This window comes from Apteryx mantelli, unplaced genomic scaffold (genome assembly GCF_036417845.1).
Source record: "Apteryx mantelli isolate bAptMan1 unplaced genomic scaffold, bAptMan1.hap1 HAP1_SCAFFOLD_367, whole genome shotgun sequence".
NCBI lineage: Eukaryota > Metazoa > Chordata > Aves > Apterygiformes > Apterygidae > Apteryx > Apteryx mantelli.
The window spans coordinates 13,168-37,151 of NW_027118721.1; the positions used below are offsets into that span (position 1 = coordinate 13,168).

General features: G+C 52.1%; 1 protein-coding gene across 1 annotated transcript; it reads right to left on the reverse strand.

The window, feature by feature from the left end:
• Window positions 1-7,790: 7,790 nt before the first annotated feature.
• Window positions 7,791-8,756, reverse strand: LOC136996405 (olfactory receptor 10A2-like). The gene has a single exon (XM_067317323.1). It carries the CDS (start codon window positions 8,754-8,756, stop codon window positions 7,791-7,793), a length of 966 nt encoding a protein of 321 aa, XP_067173424.1.
• Between the last annotated feature and the right edge of the window lie 15,228 nt (window positions 8,757-23,984).

Genomic DNA, 23,984 nt, shown 5'->3' on the forward strand with positions numbered 1-23,984 from the left:
AGATCCCTTTTCTCCTTTTTTTGCATTCCATGGGGAAGAAAGAAAGCACAGAGAAAGGGAAAACCTTGCCATTGCTTTACTCCTTTGCAGTTGTTTCTAATCAGCATTTCATTTTGTTAGGACCCCTGAGGGGCAGAATTGCCCTTAACAGCTCTGTTAAATTTTGTGTGTGAGCATCCCATTTCCGAAGGGAATTCTGCAAGTGTGAACCCTTTATAGCAAAATTCGTCTCCTCCCATGGGACCCCAGGGAAGCTGTGGCATGTTGGGTGACCAAAGCTCAGCCTAGAAGAGCACTTGGGTGCTCTTGGCCAGCTCGGTCATCTTGCTCTGGGCTGGGTCCTTCTGCACCACGGTGAAGGATGTGGTGGCCCTGGGTCTTCCCATCTGGGTCCACAGCTCCACCGGCAACGTGGGGTTGGGGTATGCAGGCAGCCCACTAGGCTCTGGCTCGGGGTTGAGCTCAGTGAACAGGACATGAGAAATTAGTTGGTATGAGAAATCATTGGACACTGCAGGTAGCAGAATGAGACCCTGCCAAGTTGCAGACAGCACTCTGAGGGATGGCTGGATTTCAGCGGTGGTTAAGGGAGCGTTATAGGAGACAAGGACAAGCTTCACACAGAACTGGCATATTGGGCAGGTCCTTTGGGGAGCAGACTCTTGCAGCACCAGCAGTACCGAGGTAATGATTCCAGAAGCACCGTATGAGCCAGAGGTTACCTGGCTAACAGCATCAGAACTATTAAACCTGAGTACGTAGGTAGTAAAACTGGGACCAATGAAGAAAAAAATCCTTAGAGATGGGCTGTTTACTTCGAGGGGGGTTGTATCGTTCATGTTTATGAGTGCTGCTCATGTCTCTGTGGTGCCTGTAAAGCTACTGTGCCCCTGCCTGAGTTGATTTTTTGGTGGTCGATCATGTCCATACAGAGTGTGTGTATGCCTGTTGGAAACACATGCCCAGCCTCGCTGCTGGCAGGACCAGGGAACGGAGAACCGCAGCAGTCTCCTTTCTAGCAGACCAGGAAGGAGGAATCCCTTTATTCAAAAATCCTCTGCATTTAGTGCTCTTTAGCAGTGCAGGCCTTGGAGGTGCTGCAGCCACTTGATCTTGACATCGAGGTGTGGAATCAGGAGAGAATTCAGGGAGAAAGATAAGGGGGCACAAAGGAGAAACAGTACATGGCAGCCAAAACACACCACCCTTTCGCAGCATGAGTAACAAGCTAGAAGGTGAAGGCCAGACAGCTTGTTCCAGCTGCACGGCGGAGAAGGGAGCGATACGGAGGTATCACGGTCCGCCCCGGCCACAGAGGGTTGCATCCCGAAAAAATAATTGCTGCTCATGGACTAACTGTTGACCTATAGTGCCCCCAGCTTCATTATCCCTGATTGCCATATTAAAAAACATGCTCTTTGCTGCATAACGACATGGAAATAAGGGGGGCATACCCCCAACAACCGCACAAATGGCAATCTGGCCAATGAAGTATGTCTGGGGAAAATAGATTATTATGGAAAGTGCTTAATTGTTAGTTTGAGCTCATACAAAGAAAATTTGTAGCAGCAAGTGCATTTATCAATGGCAATTCCAAACCTGTGGTATCTGTCGCTTTAATAAAAATCTTATTCTTTTTACTTGGTGAAACTGGCTCAGGGAAAGTCCTCAAACAGGCGGGCTCTGGCAGGCAAAGGTAAATTACCAAGATAAGGAAGGGCCTTCCTTCCCTGCCTTTCACATGACACCCCCACAGCACCCGCTTGACAGGAGAATGAACCTGCCCTGAAGGGGGTCTCTCCTCCCACCCACAGCTTCACCCCACAGCACCGTGGGGATTTCCCTGGGCAGGCTGAGTGCTGAACCTTGCAGGCGGCAGAGTCACTGCCCTGGCCACAGAGCACCTTCTGGCACAAGGACGCTGTTCTGAATTAGAGCCCTGGGCAGACCCGTGTGCACACTCCAGCTTCACACCCCTGCAGCGTCTCTGGGAGAAGGTAGCAGGAGGCCCTGTTTCCCTCTGAAGGTGTGGCTGGGAATCCCTGCTCTAAAGCACCTCCTGCTCCACACAAGAGGGACTGCGATACCCATCCTGACAGACCCTGTCAGCCATGGGACGTGGTAGCTTTAGAGGACCCCTCAGGGGATCTCACCTGCACTGTCCTGCAGCCAGAGACTTCCTGTATTAGGGGCTGTGAAGATTTCTCCTATAGTGATTTCTCAGACATCTACCTGCTCCTGACTGTCCTTAACTTCTTTCTGTCTCACTCATCTTGCTCATCTTGTCTTGGCATCTGCAGGCAGTGCCCGGAGCCCTGCTGCTTTTTGCAGAGGAGCTGCCCCTGGACAGAGCTGTCTCTCGGCAGGGCTGACAGGTTGCCATGACCTTCCTCTATCCCAGGAGCCTGGCTCTGGTCAGCAGCAAAGGCCCAGCTGAAGGCATGAATTCCTCTGTCCCTTGTGCACCCTCCTCCTGGGAAATGTTCACTGAAGCAGACTGAAATAATCACTGATGGTCTCTCTCTCTCTAAACTGTGGAGAGAGACTGATAGCAGCATGGCAATTTGTCTCCTCAGAAGATGGTTATCTAAGAGAGGTGGAACTGTCCCACTCTGAAAGCCCCTACTCCCATCTCTTAACTAGACAAGACACATAGATGGGGCAAGAAAGCAGTTCATTTACCCATGGTTCAAGTAGTGATACAGATGAGTCAGTCTGGACAGGGCCATGTCAGATGTCCCCTACAACTGTGTGTTTCTAGCAGGTGCCCCATGGGAACTTCAGGAAAGCCATGTCCTTTTGGAGTGGTTGCTGGGCAAAAACCTCAGGCCAGCTCAGGTTCCCTGCTTGTGCCCAAATGACTGAATCCCACCACTGCCTTTAGGCCAAGTCCATCCCATCTACCTCCAAACATTCTGCAGAAATGGGAGGCACATCCCACCGAGGTCTCTGCTCTAGTCTCTGCACTCTCAAACCCTTCCAGCTCTCCTCCCCCAGAACCTCTTCTCACCCCCTGAAGATATGAACAGGGACTGTGCTAGTGATGATCACAGGCTCCCCAGGCCCAGAGACTTTCTTGGTGGTTCCTTGTCCTTCCTGGAGATTGGTTCACCTCTGTCACAGGCCCCAAGGGGCTGCAGAGTCAGCTCAGGCAGCAAGCCCCTCTCCTGCCATTGCTGCACAGCCCAGCTGTGTTTCTCCCTGGCCTTGGGTACTGCAGGGCTTGCTCTCTTAGTGGGAACCTCATTTCACCATTACATCTGCTATTGATGCCAGCATGTCTCATGAGGTCCTTGGTAACAGGTTTCCCCATGACAAATCTTGGGGCTTTGAGAAACTTGGGGATTTGGCCAACAAAAACCTCATAAAATTGTACAAGGAGAAGCAGCAAGTCCTGCATTGTGGGTAGACCAACACATACATCTGGATGGGCTGTGTCCTGTTTGGCAGAGGAGTGAACCTGAGAAGAAGAGCCTGGATGTTAGGAGGGATGCCATATGAACCTGTGGTGCGTGCTCACCACAGATGTGGCCAGCTGCATTAGGAAGTGAGTGGCCACCCACACAAGGTGAATTATTATCCCCCTCAACTCAGTACTGGTGTGGCTACATCTGGAATAGTATGTCCCAGGGTGGGATGCCCTGTGCTGGAGGAATGGGGAGGAACTGGAGAGGGTGCAGAGGAGGTCTGAGAAGATGAGGTTAGGGGCCTAAAGGACAAGGCCTTTATGGAGAGGCTGAAGGACCTGGGCTGCTTTAGCCTGGTGAAGGGAAGGCTAAGGGCAGTAGAGTAGGAGCCTGTCAATGCTTGGAGGGTGGTTTCAGAGATGATGGAGCTTTTCTTGGTAGTGGGAAAGAGCAAGAGAAGGGAGAAAAGCCACCAACTGCAGCTTGTGGGGTTCCACTGTGACATTAGGAAAAGGAAATGTCACTGGAAGGGTAGTGCTGTGGTGCCACAGGTCACCCAGAGGGAGTCTGTGATCAGGCCCTGGCTTTGTGTTTGAAGGGAAAGCGTGTGAGCACAGAAAGACATCAGTAGAGGTGGGGGGATCCTGGGGTGAAAGCAAGGTAGTGAATCAGGTTGGGTATGTACTGTCTGCAGGGAAACAGGCGCAGGCATGGGACAGTGTAGGACAGCCTGTGGTGGAAACAGCCCAGGACACTGCCAGGGCTGAAAGCTCCCAACAGAACTGAGGTCTTTGTCCTCTTGCCTATGGCTGGTGTCTCTGCCAATAAGGCCTCTGAGAAGATGCTGTTTCCTTAAAGCATGGTGGTCTTGCTGCTTCCTTGATCCCAGGGAGCCCATGAGGTGCCGTATTATTGTCCTGTACTCAGCGTTGCACACCCCCACCCTCAAACTGTCTCCGGGAAGTGCCCTGAGTAACGCAGGAGGGAAAAGATCACCTTATCCAGGGATTGGCTCTCAGTGCCTGGTCGATCAAATTGATAAAACACATCAAGGTTCACTTGGTGTCAGAGCCACCTGCACATTGCCTTTGCCTACCTGCCATCAGTGCCTCCAACTTTCTGCTCTCATCAGCCCCTGGAGAGCCTTCTTTGGTAATGGCTCTCAGTGGGACCCATTAATGCTCCAAGAAACTTTGGGATTTACTTCTGACTTTAACTTCTGGAGAGGTTTGTTCAGATTCCTCTCAACATCTGAAGTACATGGGCTCAGAACCGAATACACCAGAGGGGTCATTAAAATGCATATAGCCCCTAAGGAGCCACGTCTCTTTTCATAATTTTCTATAATTACCCATAATTTTCTTCAGTCCTTCAATTCTTGTGTGGATAATGGGAGATATTCCCGGAGCGTATTTACAAGAGCAAGTTTTCAGTGAGCACCTGATAAAGATGTCTGCTTTTTAAGCTTTCTTTATTCTTCATGTTGCAGAAGAAGTGATATCCACATTCTCCAATTCATACTGACCCAGAGACTCCGCCAATGAGGTCTGGACATGTAGGAAAAGCAGTATTGTTGATAGGAGACCTGTATGGACAACCTTCCTCCTCACCTCCCCAACCCTGCAATTTCTCTCCTCAGCCACTGGGGACTTCCGTCACTCTTGTTAAAATCTAACCTTTTTCCACTCAAGTCTGTAGCTGAATGTTACAGCTCCTGTGCCCCGATTCCCAGCTGCTTGCCTTAGAGAACTAGTGGCAGACACAGGAGGAGTTTTCGGAATTGCAAACAGACAAAAATAAAATATGACAAAGTTTAATAAAAAGTAAAATACACTCCTACACTGTATGTTAAGTCCAAGCTGCCTCCAGTGAGGTCCACTTTCCACAAGGAATAACCCTCCTTGGAATATTTTAGGCAGATAGATAGGAAAGGCTAGACAGAAACACGACTGAAGAGTTGGCTAAAGAGACAATTAGACTCCTGGAAGATGGGGGAAGCTTCAGACTGCCTGAAGCTCAGAGCAGCAACTAGAGAGCTGAGAGGTGTCGGAATGGATAAAGAGCAAGGGCAGGAGGAAGACTGGGAAACAGTGGAGACTGCATATGCCCTGATAGTCTGATGCAAAGGGGACTTTAGAAATGACCAGTTTAATCAGGACAGGTGAAAATATGTGAGAGAGTACTGAGATGACATCCACAGCATCATAGACAGAGCAGTGGCAACACAAGTTGAGGGGCCTATCAATATTTCTTCTCCTGAGATTAATACCCTTCCTCAAAATTCCCACTATTTCATCAGGGGAAAACATTGGCATTAAGATTCATCAATCCTTTTAGCTGATGCAAGTGTGTGCGTATTTTTCTAAATGCTGAAAACTGTTCTTCACCTTTCCAGGCAGAGCTCAGGTGTCTAAGCACAAGCATCCAGTGGCACTTGGAGAGGCCGCGGTGTGTCTGAGGTACCTGCCTGGGCCTGGCAGCTCTCCCAGAGGACTGGTGGGAGACCAGAACCCCTCAAAACTGCAGAAGGAGGCTGGGCAGAAGGGACCAGGGCACCTACAATGGCACCAGATATCCATGACCCTGTGACTGCTTTCCCACACCAATTCTAAAAATCACTTTCCTTAAAAAGCAAAGAAAGAAACAAACAAAAATCCCACAGAAAATCCCACTAACAGACCAGTATATTAAAAAAAAAAAGGAACAAAATCAAGAAGGACGATAAGAGCACAAAGAAGTTTAAGAACTAAAAAGTGTCAGACAACACTTCTTTGCTTTAGATCTTCTTTTAATTTCTCTCTGGTTTATGAACTCTTCTTAACTAATGTGACTTGAAATCCAGGGCAGACACAACTTAGAAAAAAAATTTCTTTCCACCTCTGCTTGATCATATGCTCCCCACTGCCCATTACCCGTCAGACTTCATTACTGCTTTTTCTTTGTAGCCTTTGAAATTCCTTCTAGTTTGCTGTTTCTTAAAAGGGAAACAGGTCTGCAGAAGAGAGGAGGAGATTTATTAGACAGTATTATTATACAGCGCAGTGCACTTCTCAGTACACAGCACTTCTCAGAGGTGAGAGAAGCGCTTCCTTTGTGAATCTTCATTTAGACCTTCTTTACTGATTTCAGCAGAGGACAAACTTCACATAGTGATGTAGTCAAGCCTACTGATGTGTGCCTAAAATCTTTAAAGTTCTTTAAATTCTGAGGGGTTTTGCTGGATCTGGAGTCGACCCCAGGAATGCTAGAACATATGGATATGCCTAACTTGGCATTATAGATTAGATCCAAACTGTCTCAAGTCATACAGTACCAAGAATGGCTGTTGGCTCCAGTGATGTTCTGTCTTCAGCTAAACCAGATACAGAGGAGGAATTAATGATTGCAGGAATCTGTGCTGCTATCGGAAGAGATGTAGCAAAACAACTTTATGCACAGTGGTTTGGGCACTGCTCTGAGCACCACCATTCCAAAAATAGATCGAAAGAGAGGTAAAGTCTGCCTTGGTTAAGGCCCATAATGATAATCAACAGGTTTACATGGCCCCCATGGAGCAGAGAAGTGCTGTGGGTGACCAGTTCAGTTTGCCTGAGAGGCCTGTGTGTGAGCATTACAAACACCTGCATAAGAAGCGTGAGCCAGGAATTAAGAGCTAGGCAGAAGGGATGTGAGCAAGCTGCTCTAGCAAAGGCAGCCACAAGCAGCGGGGCTGTATACCACTGCGGGTCCATTAACCACAGAAACAGGGCTCCTCCCTGCAAATGGACCACAAGGACAGTGTAGCTGGAACCACAGGTATTGCACTGGAGAAAGGATTCTGGGAGCTGTCAAGCAGCAAGCGCCTGGAAAGAGGATTTTGGAGAGAAGCAGGGAGCAATCCAAACTAACAACTGTGGACACAGCAGTAAACTATAAAGGAAGTCTGTACCTCAGGAGCCACTATGTCAGTCTCTGTACTAACACATTTGTGTTTCTTGAGTTCTAACAGTGCTTTGGAAAAGTGTCACTGGATGGTATTGCTATACCTACCTTGCTAAGGTATTGTTCCCTGCCTTCAAGAAATCCCATATTACTGGTAGTTCTGTTTCTGCAGAGTCTGGCAGAATCTTTAGTCTCAGCTTGGGAGCCATTGCCTTCTGTGCATGAGTGGATCTAGAGGTGCGGGAATGGTGATGAGACTGATTACACAGTGGCAATTATGATGACCTGGAAGAAATGATACTGCTAGCACATCTGTGAATGAACATAAGGTACCACGACAAAACATGCTGCATGCAAGCTTTGAGAAGATGGGGAGAAGGCGAGAGAGTTTGTATGTAGTTGCCCTCTGTTGGATGATATTTGCTGAAAAGCAGCTTTCAAATGTCAAATAGTCCATTGGTGTTAAAGCAGGACATGGGTGATAAAAGAAGGAGTCTTGGCAGTTTTCCTCCACAGGGTCCTCCAGAGGGCCTCCTTCATCTCTCTGTTCCTCAGGCTATAGATGATGGGATTTAATGTTGGTGCAATTACTGTGTAGGAAAGGGACAACAGCTTCTTGATGTCTGGTGAGTAGTCAGATTTGGGCTGACTGTATGCCAGAATACCAGTACCATACCACAGGGTGACCACTATGAGATGAGAGGAGCAAGTGGAAAAGGCTTTGTGCCTCCCTGCTGCAGACTTCATCTTCAGCACAGTGTGCAGGATGCAGGTGTAGGACACCAGGATCAGCACAAATGGGGACATGATAACAATGACTGTGACTGTGAGGGAATATGTCTCAAACAGGGAGGTGTCGGCACACACCAGCTCTAGCATTGCAGGTCCATCACAAAAGAAATGGTTCACTTTGTTTGGTCCACAGAATGGGAGGCTGAAGAGCAATGTGATCTGCACTGTCCCCACAGGAATCCCTGAGAACCACAGAGCCACCATGACTTGGATACAGACCCTCCTGTTCATAATGTTCCCGTAGCGCAGGGGGTTGCATATAGCAACATAGCGGTCATAGGCCATGGCAGCTAGAAGATAGCACTCCACAGTGCCAAGAGTGACAAAGAAAGACGTCTGTGCCATGCAGCCCAGGAAGGAGATGGATTTCTTCTCTGCAAGGAGGTTTGAAAGGAGCTGGGGAACAATCACTAGAGTAAAGCACATCTCCAGGAAAGACAAGTTCCGGAGAAAGAAGTACATGGGGCTGTGAAGGGCAGCGTCCACCATGGTGATGAGGATGATGAGGATGTTCCCCAGGAGGGTCACCATGTAAATAAGCAAAAGCACCACAAAGAGCAAAAGCTGGAACTGGGCAAGACTGGGGAATCCCAAAAGAATGAACTCTGTCACCATGGTCTTATTTACCCCAGACATTCCCTGTTACTATTTCACCTGAAGTAGAAATGAGAAAGGCAGAAGGAAGACAGAGACAAAAAGAAGTCTGTCTTTTTTAACCCTTCAGCAGCTTTAGAGAGAATAACAGAGCTGTCCTGGGATAACCAAAAGCAAATATTACCCGCTCACAGAACTGCTCCCTCCTGAGGTCTCTCCCTCCTGGGGGTGCCCGGTGTTGGTTGCTGGGGTCTGTGCCGGGGGCTGGTAAGGTCTCAGGCTGTAGAAATGGCTGGCTGAGTGTTCACTGCATGCAAAGTCCAGATACCTCCCCTCGGGCTGACCACAGGCAGGTTCAGGTAGCATCAGAAGAGGAGGAAAGTGGAGTCAGCCTCTGAGGTAAGGAAAGTGCAAAGTGGACCAGAAGCAGAAGCACCTCATTAGCTTTGAAAGCTGCCCTTCCTCATGACCCGAGATCCCTGCAAGATGAGCTCACTTTCCTGAAAAGGGAACTCAGGGATCATATCGCATGCCTACGCTGTCCTGCAGCGAGTCCAGAATTTCAGGAAGGAAACAGGAATAAAACAGATCAAAGAAGCCAAGAAAATAAATAAAATTAAGAAAAAATCAAACCAAGCCAAACCAGCCAGCCCAGGAGAAAGAAACTTTGTTTTGTCTGTTATGTCCTGAGGCCAATTTCAACAGTAATGAAAATATAAAGAAAACTAATGGAAATGAGCTTTTGAAGCTCCACAGGAACAAGCTGTAACACCAAGTAGAATTTAGAAGAAAAGAGAGCATGCCACTAAATATTTTTAATATGGGAACACTTCACTGTCCCTTTGAACAAAAGACTTGGCATATGTTTTCTCCCCAAACACTTTCTCTTTGCATATTTGCGTGTGCTGTGGTGAGGATCTAGGGCTTTTCAGCCTGCAGCAGAGACCGCTGAAGGGCCTATGAAATGATGAGCACCGTGGGGAGGGTAAACAGGGAATCAGCATGCACTCTATCTAAGAGCAATTTCACAAGGACCTGCAAAAAGGCCATGAAGTCCCAGAGAGCAATTATGCAAATAAGGGCTCTTTGATATTGTTCAGCTCTTGTAGACCTTAGCCCTGGCACACAGTGATGAACTGCAGACACACCTGTGTCTCCCCACTGACTACAAAGGCAGTGTGAATGAGCAAGTGAATCCCAGCCGGACACTAAAGTCAGTGCGGCTGTGACAGGAACAGTGGAGATACCAACAAGAAACCCCTGTCAGCCCTCTCCAGATCAGATCAGTGTTGGTCAACAGCAAATCAAAGAGGATCTTCTCCCTCGGCTCGTTACTCCTGCCTATCTCACAAGGCAACAAACATCACTGCACCCAGGAACCATCCTCCACTTGTTTCTGTCCCAGAGTCTTTGGCCAGAGGGGGCAGTTCTCATCCCATGATGCTGTGCCCAGTGCTCGCTTACACCTGTGCTTCAGTAGGTGAATGTGGTATTAGAGACCCTTCAGCTGGAGGCAGTGTAACTTCAGCAGTACCTCCCTTCATGGCAGTGATGTCTGAGCAGCCTCCTGCTCACAGAGAGTCCCAGGTAACTTCATGCCTCCCACATTGTGGCAGCAATGCTGGGGAAACCCTCTGGAAAGAGTGTGCTGCAGACCCTGCTGTATCGCATCTGACTCAGAGGCAGCACTCCAAAAGGGGCATGCTACAGAGGCAGGGCTTCTACTGCAGATGATCAGCAGCCTGCCTAAAACAGCCTTTTGCCTCAGGACTCCACCTCCATCCCACTTGTGGTTGCTACTCAGAAATGACATCACCCTCCACTGGGAAGTAACCCCACAGGGGAAACCACAGCTCACCCTGCCGTGGCTGCCCTCCTTGGTGCAGGGAAATAAGCCACAGCCAGCTTTCTCTGCAGAGATTGCAGGAAACGTAAACAAATATCTCAGAAGAGCTGCCCACATTGTAGGCTGCCAACTGGGGCAGAAGGAACTCTTTCTTCCAATAAAGAAAATTCCCCCAAAATGAAAAAATTTTCCCCTCTCCCCGAAAAAGGGATACCAAATTGCCAAAGTTACCTTGCTCCCAGAGACAGATTTTACCTAGTGCTAACCTTGGAACATCAAGAGATTTAATTAGAGCCTGCCAACCCCAAACAAACAGCCTGAGGCCATTCAGGGCTGTTTCACAGTGCTATCCTGGTGCTCATGAAGCTCCTGGGGGGCTGCTGTGAGTTTCTGTGGCTTCTCCTGCACCTGGAACTCCTCCTGGGGCTGGTGCTAGGTTGCCTTGCCAGTTGGGTCATGGGGACACAAGAAGGGGAGGTGGGTCCTGCAACACAGGGGTGAGGCTCAGCTCTCACCCGCACCTCCTCACAACTCCCAGCCTTTGACGGAGGGGGCGGGCACATCCCCCCCACAGTGGCCGGAGGAGCCCTCCATCCCATCTACACAGCCTTGCTGCCCTCAGGCCCACACTGCCTGCAGCAGACAGCTGTGTGGTTTTATCCCAAAGTGCCTTATTGACATTCCCCCTTCCGAAGGAGTTCCCATGCAACTTTAGGGTGACTGCATTCACATGGATTTTTCCTAGACTGTCCAAATCCAGGTAGTCAAGCAAAACCCACCCAGGGGAACCAATGCATCTTGACACAAAGCAGCCTGGCTGCTGGCAATGTCTGTGGGAGCTCAGGTGATCTTACAGACTTTCTTCAGCGCTTCTTGGACCTCTCTGCCCTGCCGGCTGTAGGCTGATGGATTGAGCAGAGGAGTCACCACTATGCACAAGACTGATAACATTTTGTTCAGAGGCATCAACTTCCTTTACATGGCAGCATGGAGACAGTAATTAGGGTCCATAGGAAATATCACCATGAAGAAGTGTGAGGAGCATGTGGAGCCTTTTGCCTCCCAGGAATGGAAGTGATCCTTATGATGGTGATGACAGCACCTCCACAGCGGTCAGGGTGAAGAGAAATGGCAGGAAGGTTACTGGTATAGAAGAGAGCAACACGGACCATTTGGACTGGTGCCAGTGAAAGAGACTTTGACCAGAGGGGTGCAATCACAGAAGACAGACAGACCATTACATTGAGGATCATGCCCCAAATTACATTAGCTGTTTGCAATGCCCAAGCAGGACTGCTCGCCCTGCCCCTCTGCCCTGTAAAGTTAGCTCGGCCTGAGGCCTCCCAGTGTCCAAAGCTGCCTAGCAGAGTCTGGGGCATCTGAGAACCCAGCCGCTGTCCAGCCCAGGCTGTGCCCCATGTGGGTGTCAGCAGACAGCTGTGCTCCAGGATCTGCCAGGGTCTGGTGCAGACAAGACATCATGCAAGGCTGGCCTTTTCCCCTCCATCGGGATATGGAGACCTGCAGGAGGATGGAGCTGGCCGTGGACCACCCCACAGTTGGGGTCAGCAGCCAGCCTGTAACTGGGAGATGAGAGGTGCTGGTCTGGGACAATGTCCCTGCGGCAGCTTGCCCAGTGTGTCCATGCAACACAGGCAACAACCTGGGCTCTTCTCTTCTGCACCCTCCACATCCTGCTGCCTTTCCCAGGAGACCTCCATTTGCCCTGCAAGCACACTGGTGTCTGCTCCCACACTGCCTGTTCACACACAGGAGCTGCCTGATGGCACTTCCATTCTCCCAGGCCCTTTCCAGACCAGACCAGCTACTCCCCGGCTCTCCCCACCCCCCTTGCCCTCTCCCCAGCCTGCCCAGCAGAGCAGTCCAGGCTGGGGGTGGCCTTGCAGCAGTGCCCACCGCAGGGTGCTCCAGAGCTCTGGGCACTCACAGCCTCAGCTCCAGCCCCTGCCCAGGATAGCATCAGATTCCTTGCCCCAGGACTCCTCAGGCACATCCTGCTGCCCCAGTGACAGAGACACCTGCCTCGCACAGGTGCACACACAAAAAGGTTTCTCCTTCTGTTCCTGCCCTTCACACACACACACCCCTGCTCTTCCCTTGGATGTCCCTGCTCCTCACCCAGCCTTTCCCCAACTGAGTGCTGGCCTGGCCGACTGTTCTTGTACCGGGCTTTGAGCTCATCCCCCCAAACCTGCGCACAACCCCAGAAAAGCAAGAGGCACACTTAGGGTGCAATCTCTTGACACGGTGTATTCTTGACACCAACTTTGGAAGCCTCCTGGCATTGCACTGAGGACAGCCCCTTTCATTACAGTGGTGCTTGGAGGGAGTTCAGCTCTCTTACAGGGGTTCACATTGCTTGTTCCTGCCTGTAGTCACAGCAATGTGACTGTCTGTATGTATGTAGACTGTATGTATGTATACTGTGCACATACTGTCTTTCTGTATGTAGACACAGCAGTACTGTCACCATGGTACAACAGACCTCAGGGCTTACACAAATACCAGGGTGTCAGAGTCCAATACTCTCTGAGCAGGTCCAAGCGTGGAGGGTGTCATGTTTAAGACCAAATTTACGTTTTTAAAGATATTTAACGTTACATGGGATTTGGATTCAGCGGAGTGATACAGCTATAACCTGAAATCACAAGGCACGTCTAAGCTTCACTTAGCTGAATACAGCAATTGCAACATACAGTTGCATGACAGCACAACTGTGATTCCCATTACTGGTCTCTACAACACACTCCCTGTCAAAAGGCTGAGCACCCCCAGGTGCTGGGAAGGAACATGTAGTTTGAAAACAGCTCCAGCCCATTGTTGCCTTCAATGTTCTTTTAGTAGATGTTTGGGTTTTATACTCTGTGTCGGGCTGAGCCACCTATAAAGTCCCCCAGCAACCCGCATGCTGGTTTGGCTAACTCAGGCAGACATTCACTCTCTTTTGATTAACTCAGTGAAAAACATGTGCACAACAGTTGATCCACTCAGCTGGGAAATGGTCAACTGATCCACTCAACTCATATAGCTGTTCATCTAAAACAAGGGCCACCCTCCAGTCCTACCCTTCAGCTTTCCTTGCAACAGCTGTGCTCCATCACACCCTATGTTCTTCCCTGAACCTTCTTCCACTGCAGGAATTTATTGGTTGGTTGGTAAGGAAATTTCCACTATACTGTAGCTTTGCACAAAAGAACATGCAAGGTCGTGCACCCTGCAAGCAGAACATCTTCTCTGACCTTGCCTTAATCCTGTTTTTTGTACAAAGTTGAAGAACTGCAAAGAAACCAGTTTAATCCAGCCAGCGGCACAAAAGTTGCTCAAAGGTAACACCAGAGGAGGTGCAAAATCAGCTCATGAATAAGTATACGATGGACCATTCAAGGCTGGTGCAGAACTATCTCGTACTGTAACACGGCAAGGGGATTGGTAGAACTAAGAACTGTGGATAAATCCGATTCATTATGTAAAATATTGAATATGTAACAACTTATTTTCACTGAAAAGTTGTGATAAAAAGCTGCTCGAGGTCCTTCTTGTGCTCCCAGCCACGAGGCACCTTATTGCTAGCAATAAAACGTAGCAACTAAGAAATCGGACTCCTGCTGCTCATTACCTTGCTGAGGACTTTTAAAAACAAAGAGGCTGCTTTGGTGCCTAAAGGCCATGTCCTGTCCCATATTGCCCTACTTCCTACTTCTACAAAAAGAGCCACCCACAGCAGAAACCAGTTTTGAGGTTCACCAAAGCATCTCAGCCCATGGCCACGCTTTGTGCTGCTTCATCCCACATGACTTTGATCCCAGCTTTGAAAAAGGCTAAACCCCAAACCAACTCCCAACATCCAGCTTCCTGCACAGGTCTGCCCAGTGCAGAGACCTGTCAGTGCAGGGGTGCAGAAATGACTTCTCCAGTGCCCCATTTGAGATATCTCACAGCCTTTGGCACTCTCTGGAGACATTCCTGAAGGGTTTATCAGCAAGTTTTGCAAAATACCTGGGGTGAAGGGAGGTGACAGCTTTCCAGGATGTGAGGGGAAATCTCTCTGCCCCCTCCCAGGCTGTGCCATCTCCATGGCAGTGACCTACCGAGCCCCCACATGACACGAGCTGAGGTCACATTGGGATGTGCTGCATCACAGGGAGGTCTCCCTGGTGCCACAGCAGGGCCCTCACTTCCCTGTGAGGCCCGGGCACTGCTGGGCACTGCTCACGTGCTCCCTACCACTGCCCTTCGGAGCCACTCTGTGGCAAGGAGAGGGGATGGGAGCCACGCTGGGGCCCCTCAATGACAGGCAGAGGAGCAGGAGCACATCGGAGAGGAGTTTTGGGTGAAGACACGGGAAGAGTGGCCTTCCTCCTTGCCTGGAGAGGCGAGCCAAGGGCAAGGGGGCAAGTGAGATGGAGGACTGCTGCACCGATGCCATCAGCCCAGACCGCAGTACCTTGTTCCCAGCACTCCTGTGGCTCTCCACTGAGGGTAAGGGCTTTGGGAGCTCCTTCCTGAGGGGTCGCACAGAGCCTGTTAACTGCAAAAAGGGCTGTGGATCCTGGGCTGTCAGGGTGGCTGCAAAGGGCTGGGGGCTACTGAGAGAGCCCTGCCTGAGGGTCCTGACTGGCTCAGGGGACAATGTGACAGCCAGGACTCCTGGGTCCTAGGGCTGGGTCTGCCCTGAGCCCCAAGGCTGCTGCTGGGTCAGTTCCATCCCCTTGTGTGTGTATGGGGGCGGGGGGGAGGTGTGGGCCATCCACATCCAGATTTCCCTGGGATTTGGTTCCCCATTATGATCTGGCTCTGAGAGGAAAGGGGTCCCCAGAGGTCACCAGAGGCCCCCAGAGGCGGGGGGTGGCCTGCACCTCCCATGGGGCTCTCAGGAGCCTGCTGGAAATGGCCATACCGGAAAAGAAACCTTCTCCTTTTAATAACCCCAAATCCCCTACATGTTTGGGAGAACCTCTGTTCCTTCCCCATGGATCCTTTTATGCTTCTAACTTGGCACAGCATGTTCTGGGCTCAAAGATGCCATCTTCAGATAGCCACAGAACCTCTCCCCCTGCAAACTGGGGTCAAACCTCTGCATCCAAAAGAAAGCATGCTTGGGAGAGCAGCTTGGAAACACGTGGAGGTGCCATTGCCACCCCATAAGTGTTGGCTGATCCCAAGCATTTTTCTAAGAGCCATAGTGGGCAGTACTGGGGTGAGTCCATCAGGGCCAACCTCCCCAGCTCTCCTCTGGGCCCTCCACCAACGGCACGCCCAGAACTGGTCTCCCATCACTGCCCCCCATCACTGACCTGTGCCCCGATGTTATAGGTAAACGTGACAAATTGACAACCACTCGGGCCGGGTTGCATAAATCCCAATTTAATAGAATAATTGAGCAAGTCACAAGTAAGCAAAACAGCGCTGGGCGGCCGGGGAAGTCTCCTGCTCCACCAACGGCGCGCGCAACCCCCCCCTCACAGTCTCCTTATATGAGATTCCAGTTCCGGGTATATGGGGCACCTCCTGTAACTTCTGCAGTTGCGCCGGCTGTTGCTAGGGGGTCTTCTTCAGCCCTCTGGTGGTCGTGGGGATGAAGGCTGGAGTCTTCCTCTGCATTGTGAGTGGTGACCCTCAGGTCACGCATGTATTTTACAACTGTGTGACCTCGCCATCGCCATATTAGGCTATCTAAACTAACATTGCCGCTTCGCTGGCTCAACTCAGTTATCTCAGGCGGGGTACATGCCCCCACCACAGGATGTAGGATGTTCCCACAGATGTTCCCAAGGCTGTTTCTCACTCTGATGTAACAAGCACATCCTACAATCCAGGCTGTTCCCAAGGCTGTTTCTCACTTTGATGTAACAAATTAGCACATATCACAGCCCCCAGCCCTGTCCAGCCACCCCCACAGCCCGGGAACCACAGCAGTTTTTGCAGTTAACAGTCTCTGTGCGATACCTTGGGAAGGAGCTCCCGAAGCCCTTACCCTTGGTGGAGAGCCACACGAGCACTGGGAACAAGGAACTGCTGTCCAGGCTGATGGTATGGGTCCAGCAGTCCTCCATCTTGCTTGCCCCTTTGCCCTTGTCTTGCCTCTCCAGCTGGGGAAGAAGGATGCTCTTCCCATCTCATCACCCAAAACTGCTCTCAGACATGCTCCTGCTGCTGTGTGTGTCGGCGAGGGGCCACAGTGTGGCCCTGCTGCCTCCTGTCCCCACTGCTTGCCGTGGAGCAGCTCCAAAGGGCAGCTGTGGGAAGGGAGGGCATCACCACAGCAGCAGGGAGACCTCCCTGGGATGCGGCACATCCCACTGTGACCTCAGCTCATGTCGTCTGGGCTTTCAGTTGGTCACTGCCATGGAGATGGCAGGTCCAGAGAAAGAGCAGAGAGATTTCCCTTCAGCCCCCTTATCTCCCCGTTTCTGGAGTCATCCCATCACAGAAGGCAGTCGGGTTGGTCAGGCACAACGTGCCCTTGAGGACTTCCTGCTGCCTGTTCCCAACCCCTTCATGTGGCTGGAACTAGCTTCCGGGAAGATTTGCTTCCCAGGGACCGAGGTGATGCTGACCAGCCTGTCATTCCCCAGATCCTCTTTCCTGTCCTTCTTGAAGACGGATACACTGTTTGGGGAGGGCTAGGGGCCAGGCAGTGGGGGAGTGAAGACGGCCAAAGGGCACTGCCAAGGCTGAAGGGCCCTGACAGAACTGAGGTCTCTGTGCTCTTGGCTATGGCTGTTGTCTCTGCCACCGAGACCTACAAGTACACACTGGGGGGGCCTCATTGACACCTGGCCCCCCAGGGGTCCTGAGAGGTGTCATATCATTGTCCTGCACTTGACACTGCACGTCCCCACCCTCACACTGCCCTCAGGAGGAGCCTTGGGCAACGCATGGGGCAAAGGGTCTCCTTTCCCAGGGGCTCAGTGGCTGTGCTTGGCTTTTTCGCTTGATAAAACACATGAAGGCTTTACACGGCATCAGAGCCACCTGCACATTTCCTCTGTCTACCTGTAATCAGTGATTACAATTTTCTGCTCTAATTTGCTGCTAGTGGCCCTCAGTGGCATCCATTCATGCTCTATGAAACTTTGGGGTTTGCTTCTGACTTGGACTTCTTGAATGTTTTGTTCACTCTCCTCTCAGTAGGTGCGATTCATGCATTCGGCACCAAATACACCATGGGGCTCATTAAAATACAAAAAGCCCTGACGGACTGGGTCTCTGACTATAATTTTCTTCAAGTCTTGTACAGCTAATTGGAGAAGTTTCTGGCGTGTAGCTGAAAGGTGGAGACTTCCATAATATACAAGTATTTCTACTTCTAACAGGCTTTTATTATTAATATTATTATTCAGCTTTCAGAATAAGTGACAGCAACATTCTCCAATTGAGGTCAATCCAGAGTGTCTCCTAATGAAGTCTGAACATGTAGGAAAAGCAGTGTCCCAGAGGTCAGACACTGTATGGACAATCTTCCTCCCCATCTCCCCACCCCTGCCATTTCGCTCATCAGCCACCTGGGACTTTACATCACTTCTGTTAAAAGCTACCCTTATTCCACTGAAGCCTGCAACTGAATGTTACAGCTCCTATGCCCCACTTCCCACCCGCTTTCCTTAGCGAACTAGCTGCAAATAGACACAGAAGGATTTTTCTTATTTGCAAAGAAACAAAAAATAAAGCATGATAGAGTTTCATAAAAAATAACGACACTCTTCAACTGCATGCTAAGTCCAAGCTGCCTCCAACGAGGTCCACTTTCCACAAGGGATAGTCTTACTGGAAACCTTTTGGATAGATAGGAAAGGCTAGATGTGAGCAGAATTTCGGACTTGGCTAAAGGGACACACTACTGAAAGAGGGAGCAAACTTTAAACAGCCTGAAGTGCAAATCAGCAGCTCGGTATGGGCATGACCAAAGAGTAACAGGAGGAGTTACAGTGTTACAATGTCCAGATAATGTGCTGTAAAGGTGATGGTAGACATTGTCAATTTAATCAGGACATGTGGAAATGGGAGCAAGAGATGTACAGCTCCAGGAGTCCCGGGCTGTGCCAGGGGCTCTGCTGCTCTTGGGGATCTTGGGCCACGCTGTGTTTCTGTACAAAAGTCTGGAGAACCTTTGATGCAAGCGCATAGGGAAGAGGGATTCTCCTGGGCACTCAAAGCAACCCATGCAGGACCCAGGAATGTCGAGGGCAACCCATCCCATCCATATCAAACTCACTGCTCTTCCCAGAGACCTTTCTTCACCCTTGGGCTGGGAGCAGGAGGGGGCATGGGGGCACAGCCACGTCCCAGACTTGCCTCCATCAGGCCTTCAGCTCCACAGCATGTCACAGCTTCAAGTGAGCACTCTAAAGCAACACTTCCCATGCCCCTGGTGCTTAGAGAAGACTTGAGGTAGACACACAGGAGACAAGGGGCAGAAAGGGCAGAGACGGCAGCGTGCAGAGCTGGGGCTCCCAGTGTCACAGCTGGGGTGCCACAGACGGAATAAGCAAACCAGCTCCTTCTGCAGTGATTTGGAAAGCCACATCTCTGACAGCATTCAAGGCAGATGGAGTCTCCCTTCTGCAAGATTTGCCCCAGGACTGTGCAGAGATGAGGAAGAGCAGGAAGGCTGCTTGTAGGGACACTCTCAAGCTTCAGCAGCTGCAGAGCTGGGAGCTGGTCATCTCGCCAACTTCTGAATGAACCCAAATGCAGCTCCTGAGGCATTGCACTGCCTTCCAGGCTCTGCACTGGAGCCTGGACAGCAGCGCTGCGGTGTGTGGGCATGTCCCGAGAAGCCCAGAGTCATAAAATGTGAGAGATCCAGGATGCCAGGGCTGTACAGAGGCCGGGAGAGCTATGGTGTCGGCGGGGGGAAGGGCAGGGGGCTGAGGAGCGTACCCAGGGGAGAAGCAAAGCCCCAAGGTGACACGGAAAAGCCCAAGGACCAAATGAGGCCCAGGGATGAGAAATGCCTTTCCCCAGACTCAGCCAGAAGGAAAGCTGGGCAAATTTTGTGAGCAATGGGAAAACTTCCCCACATTTGCTACCTGGCCTGGCCCATGGCTTTGGAGCCTGCCAGGGACCAGGGTCCTGGGCAAAGTCCTCCCAAAGATGTGTGTTAAGGGCACGTTTGCTCTTTTCTGGCATATCATCTCCACCTTAAGCACCACAGACAGAGGAACCTTGCTGAGGACTTCTAAAAGCAAAGAGCTTGCTATGGTGCCTGAAGGAGGAAGACTCTGTGGTGTCCCCCATTGCCCTACATCCTGCTTCTACAAAAAGAGCGACCCGCAGAAGAAATCCCTTTTGAGGCTCACCAAAGCATCTCAGCCCGTGGCCACACTTTGTGCTGTTTCATCCCACATGACTTGGAGCCTGTAAAAATGCCAAACCCCAAACCAACCTCCAGCTCCCAGATTCCTGCACAGTGACCTGTCAGGGCAGGAGTGCAGAAGTGGCTTCTCCAGTGCCCCATTTGAGATACATCACAGCCTTTGGCACCATCTGGAGACATTCCTGAAGAATTTATCAGAAAATTTTGGAAAACAACTGCAGTGAAGGGAGGAGACTGCTTTCCAGGAGATACTGGGAAATCTCTCTGCTCTCTCCCTGGCTGTACCATCTCCATGGCAGTGACCTGTTGAGCCCCCAGACGACATGAGCTGAGGTCACAGTGGGATGTGCCCCATCACAGGGAGGTCTCCCCAGTGTCGTGTTGTATCGTGTCGTGTCATGTCGGGGGGAGGGGCTCACTTCCCCGTGAGGCCCAGGTGCTGCTGGGCACTGCTCACGCACTCCCCACCACTGCCCTTCATAGCAGCTCCATGGCAAGGAAGGGGGACAGGAGGCAGCGGGGCCACATTGGGGCTCCTCGCCAAAAGGCAGAGGAGCAGGAGCACGATGGAAAGGAGTTTGGGGTGACGAGACGGGAAGCGCGTCCCTCCCCCGTGGCTGGAGAGGTGATCTGAGGGTAAGGGGGCAAGCGAGATGGAAGGTTGCTGGATGGACACCGTCAGCCTGGACCACAGCTCCTTGTTCCCAGTGCGCGTGCGGCTCTCCACCAAGGGTAAGGGCTTCGGGAGCTCCTTCCCGAGGTGTCGCACAGAGACTGTTAACTGCAAAAACTGCTGTGGTTCCTGGGCTGTGGGGGTGGCTGGGCAGGGCTGGGGGCTGCTGCGAGAGCCCTGCCTGAGGGTCCCCTCTGGCTCGGGGGACGATGTGGCAGCCAGGACTCCTGGGTCGTGGGGCTGGGGCTGCCCTGAGCCCCAAGGCTTCTGTGGCGATGGGGGCAATCCATAGCCAGGTTTCCCTGGGCGTGGGTCCCCCTTTGGGATGTGGCTCTGGGAGGAAAGGGGCCTGCGTCCCAGAGGCTGGGGTGTCCTGCAGCCCGAGCGGGGCTCTCCAGAGCCTGCTGCAAATGCCTTTGTTGGAAAGGGATCCTTCACCTTGTAATAAGTCCTGCCGCCAAGCAGGGCAGGAGGGGTGAGAGGACACTGCCCTGCCCTGGGGGCAGCAGGACGCTGCCTGCGGGCTCCGGCGCCCCGGCCATGCCCAGGGCCCCCACGCCGGCACCAGGGCTGCCACCAGCACAGGCCCCAGCGCTGCCCCCCCGCGCCCGCCACGGCCCCCAGGGCGCAGGGCAGCGAGCAGCCCCACGGGGCCCCTGCGACAGAGCCCAGCCCCGGCGGGGCAGCGGTTGCGCCCCGGGACCCCGCACTGCCCGGCCACACGGGGCCGCGCTGCCCCCAGGCCCCGCCGCGCCGCGGGGCCCCGCACTGCCCGGCCACAAGATGGCGCCCGACCGCGGGGGAGGGGGCAGAGCGGGCCGCCAGGGCAGGAGGGCCCAGCGTTGCCACGGCACCGCCCAGTGCAGCCCTTCTATTGGCTGGCATGAGGAGGAGGGCGGGCATCGATTTCACTGATGGCATTGTCAGCCAATTGGAGCCCACCATGGGAAACAAAAGTGGGAGCAGAGCAGGAGAGAGAGCGGGGGCGAGGGCGTTTGGTGGGGGCTGCGGGTGCGTTCAGCTGCCGGCGGATGCCGCGGTGCTGGCGCCAGGGCTGCTTTGCTGTAGGAGCTGCAGCAGGGGCTGGTGGGGCCGTGAGCACGGCACAGAGCGACCTGGGCCAGAGGGGGCAGCTGCCCTGCAGCCAGAGGTGCCGGCTTGCCGCGAGCAGCTGGGCCGGGGCGTCTCGGTGGGGTTTGGGTGCAGGAAGCTTTGGCCCTGTGGTGGCTCTGGGATCCCTGTTAAAGCGTTTCCCTGAGCTGCTGCTGCCACTGCAGCCCCAGGTGCTGCTGCGAGCTGCGTTTGGGAGCTGCTGGGCCAAGCGTGAGCAGGCTGCTGGTGTCCTCGCGAGGTGCCCTTCCCAGTGGCGTCTTTTGTTCTGAAAAGTGCACTTCCGAGTGGCTCTGAGAGAGGCTGTCCCCGCATGTGATGCCGTGCCTTAGCCGTTGTTTTTGCTGCAGGCCTCTTGCTTCGCCCCAAGACCTGTGAGCCTGGCAGCAGCCTGAAGGGCGTTTCGAGAACAGCTCTGTAAGTGTGAGCTGTTTTGCCTGTGAAGGGCCTTGAAAGTTGATGAACGACCAGTGCTTGCACTTGCCGTTGTTTCCGTACTGCTAGGTCAGGGTGAAGAGTTGGTGAATTGTGGCTCTGCTGGTTTCCCCAAGCCAGGCGAGGATGCCCTGGCCTGAGTCCTTGCGCGTGTCTCAAGCTGTCAGGGCATAAAATAGGAGCATGCTGGTTGCCCTCGATGCGTAGAGGATTTTCTGGGTTTGTTCAGCACTGGGGAAGGAGCTAGACTCCTGGGTTGCAGGAAGTCTTCTCCCTGTGCCTGGGCCACGAGGCCCTGCTGTCTTCAGGTTCGTAATTGCTGCTCTCATGCAATCCTGCCACTAGAAAATGTTGCTAAGAATTACTTGTAGGCCTTTCTGCCATTCCTAAGTGTCCTAGGCTAGGTGTAGGTGTCACCTAGGCAAAAACTCATCTTTTTTTGGGGTAGTAACTGGTCCGTAATGGGTGTTTTGCTGCACTATGAGCATTGAGAGGAGCACGAAGTGAGTGAGGGTGGCCGTTCAGTAGGTGGCTCAGGCTTGGGGGAGGGCATGGGGAGCTGCAGGTGGCAACAGGCACATGGTCAGGGTGTGGGTAGTGAGGTCATGGGTGTCTACGAGAGCCATGCCAGAAAATCACCAGTGTCAGATCAGTTCTGTGTAAGTTGCTGATAGGCCTGGAGGAGGCACATGAGTCGGCCATTGCTGATGAGGTCACTTCTGCCAGAGTACGTGATAGGGCAGCTGGAGGAAGAAAGCTTGGCCGTTGATTGTGAGGTCCCTTCTGACTGCTGAACCGATTGGAGAGCAGCAGAGATGTGGCTGGAAAGGAGACTGTGAGGTCATTCCTACCTGAGCAGTTGATGGGGCAGCAGCAGGTCCGTGGCTGGGATCTGTGTTTTTGAGTTTATTTCTGTGTGAGGTGCTTGCTGCTAAGGCAGGATTTGTCTCATGGCTGGGGAAGTTCTAGTGAGGCAATTTCTGTCTTAGAGGCTTCTAGGCCAGTGACAGAGACATGGCCGTGAAGGTGATTGTGAGGTCCTGTCTTTCTGAGTCCCTGCTAGGCCAGCAGCAGTCAGTTAGGCACGGGCGTTGATTGTGAGGTCCCTTTTTTTCAGAGTGCCTGGTAGGTCGGCAGTAGTTGATGGCTGGGGAAGTTACTTGGCGGAAACTTCTGCCTCTGAAGCCCATAGGCCAGCAGCAGGCACCTGGTGGGGGCATGCACTTGTGAGGTCACCTCGATGTGAGCAGCTGCTAGGTGAGGAGAAGACACATGGCTTGGATGCTGGTGGTGAGGTCACTTCTGGGTTTGCTGAGTGTGCTCAGAGGAGGGCTTGACCCCTGCAGAGCTCTACAGCAGTACAGAAATGCACCTAATCAATGAAGCAGGAGTAGATGTTTCACGTCATCTGACACCAATTTTCTTCCACTCCTTCATCATGAGTTGGTACTGCTCCATTGAAAATGCGGCTGATGTTCTGTGGTGAACACAGGCATGGAGTTGGCCTTTCCACCTGTTGCTAAGTAGAAGCTTGCAGCTTCCTGCCGGTCAGCTCGGGAGTGCAAGTAGCCTTTTTCGGCTGCTAAATTCATCTAGTGCTGGTGTGAGCAGTGGTGTTAGTAATCTCTTCTTGCCAGGGGGTGGGTGCTTTCAAAATTGCCCCTGTCAAAAGAGCAGGGAGCTTGTGAGATTTTCCTGCAGGGTCTGAATGCTGTCTGTGTCTTTGAGGTGTCCGCCTGCTTTTATGGCACGTTAGGAAGTGTACCATGTTAGAGGTCTCTGATTTTCTGTCTGCGTACGCAGTCATTGGAGAATGGGTGCAACGGCTGTTGGAGGAGACAGAAGGAATGTCACTCTGCCAGAAAT

Excerpts from the sequence above, each read along its gene's own strand:
- LOC136996405 (XM_067317323.1), bottom strand. The coding sequence starts at position 8,756 with ATGTCTGGGGTAAATAAGACCATGGTGACAGAGTTCATTCTTTTGGGA.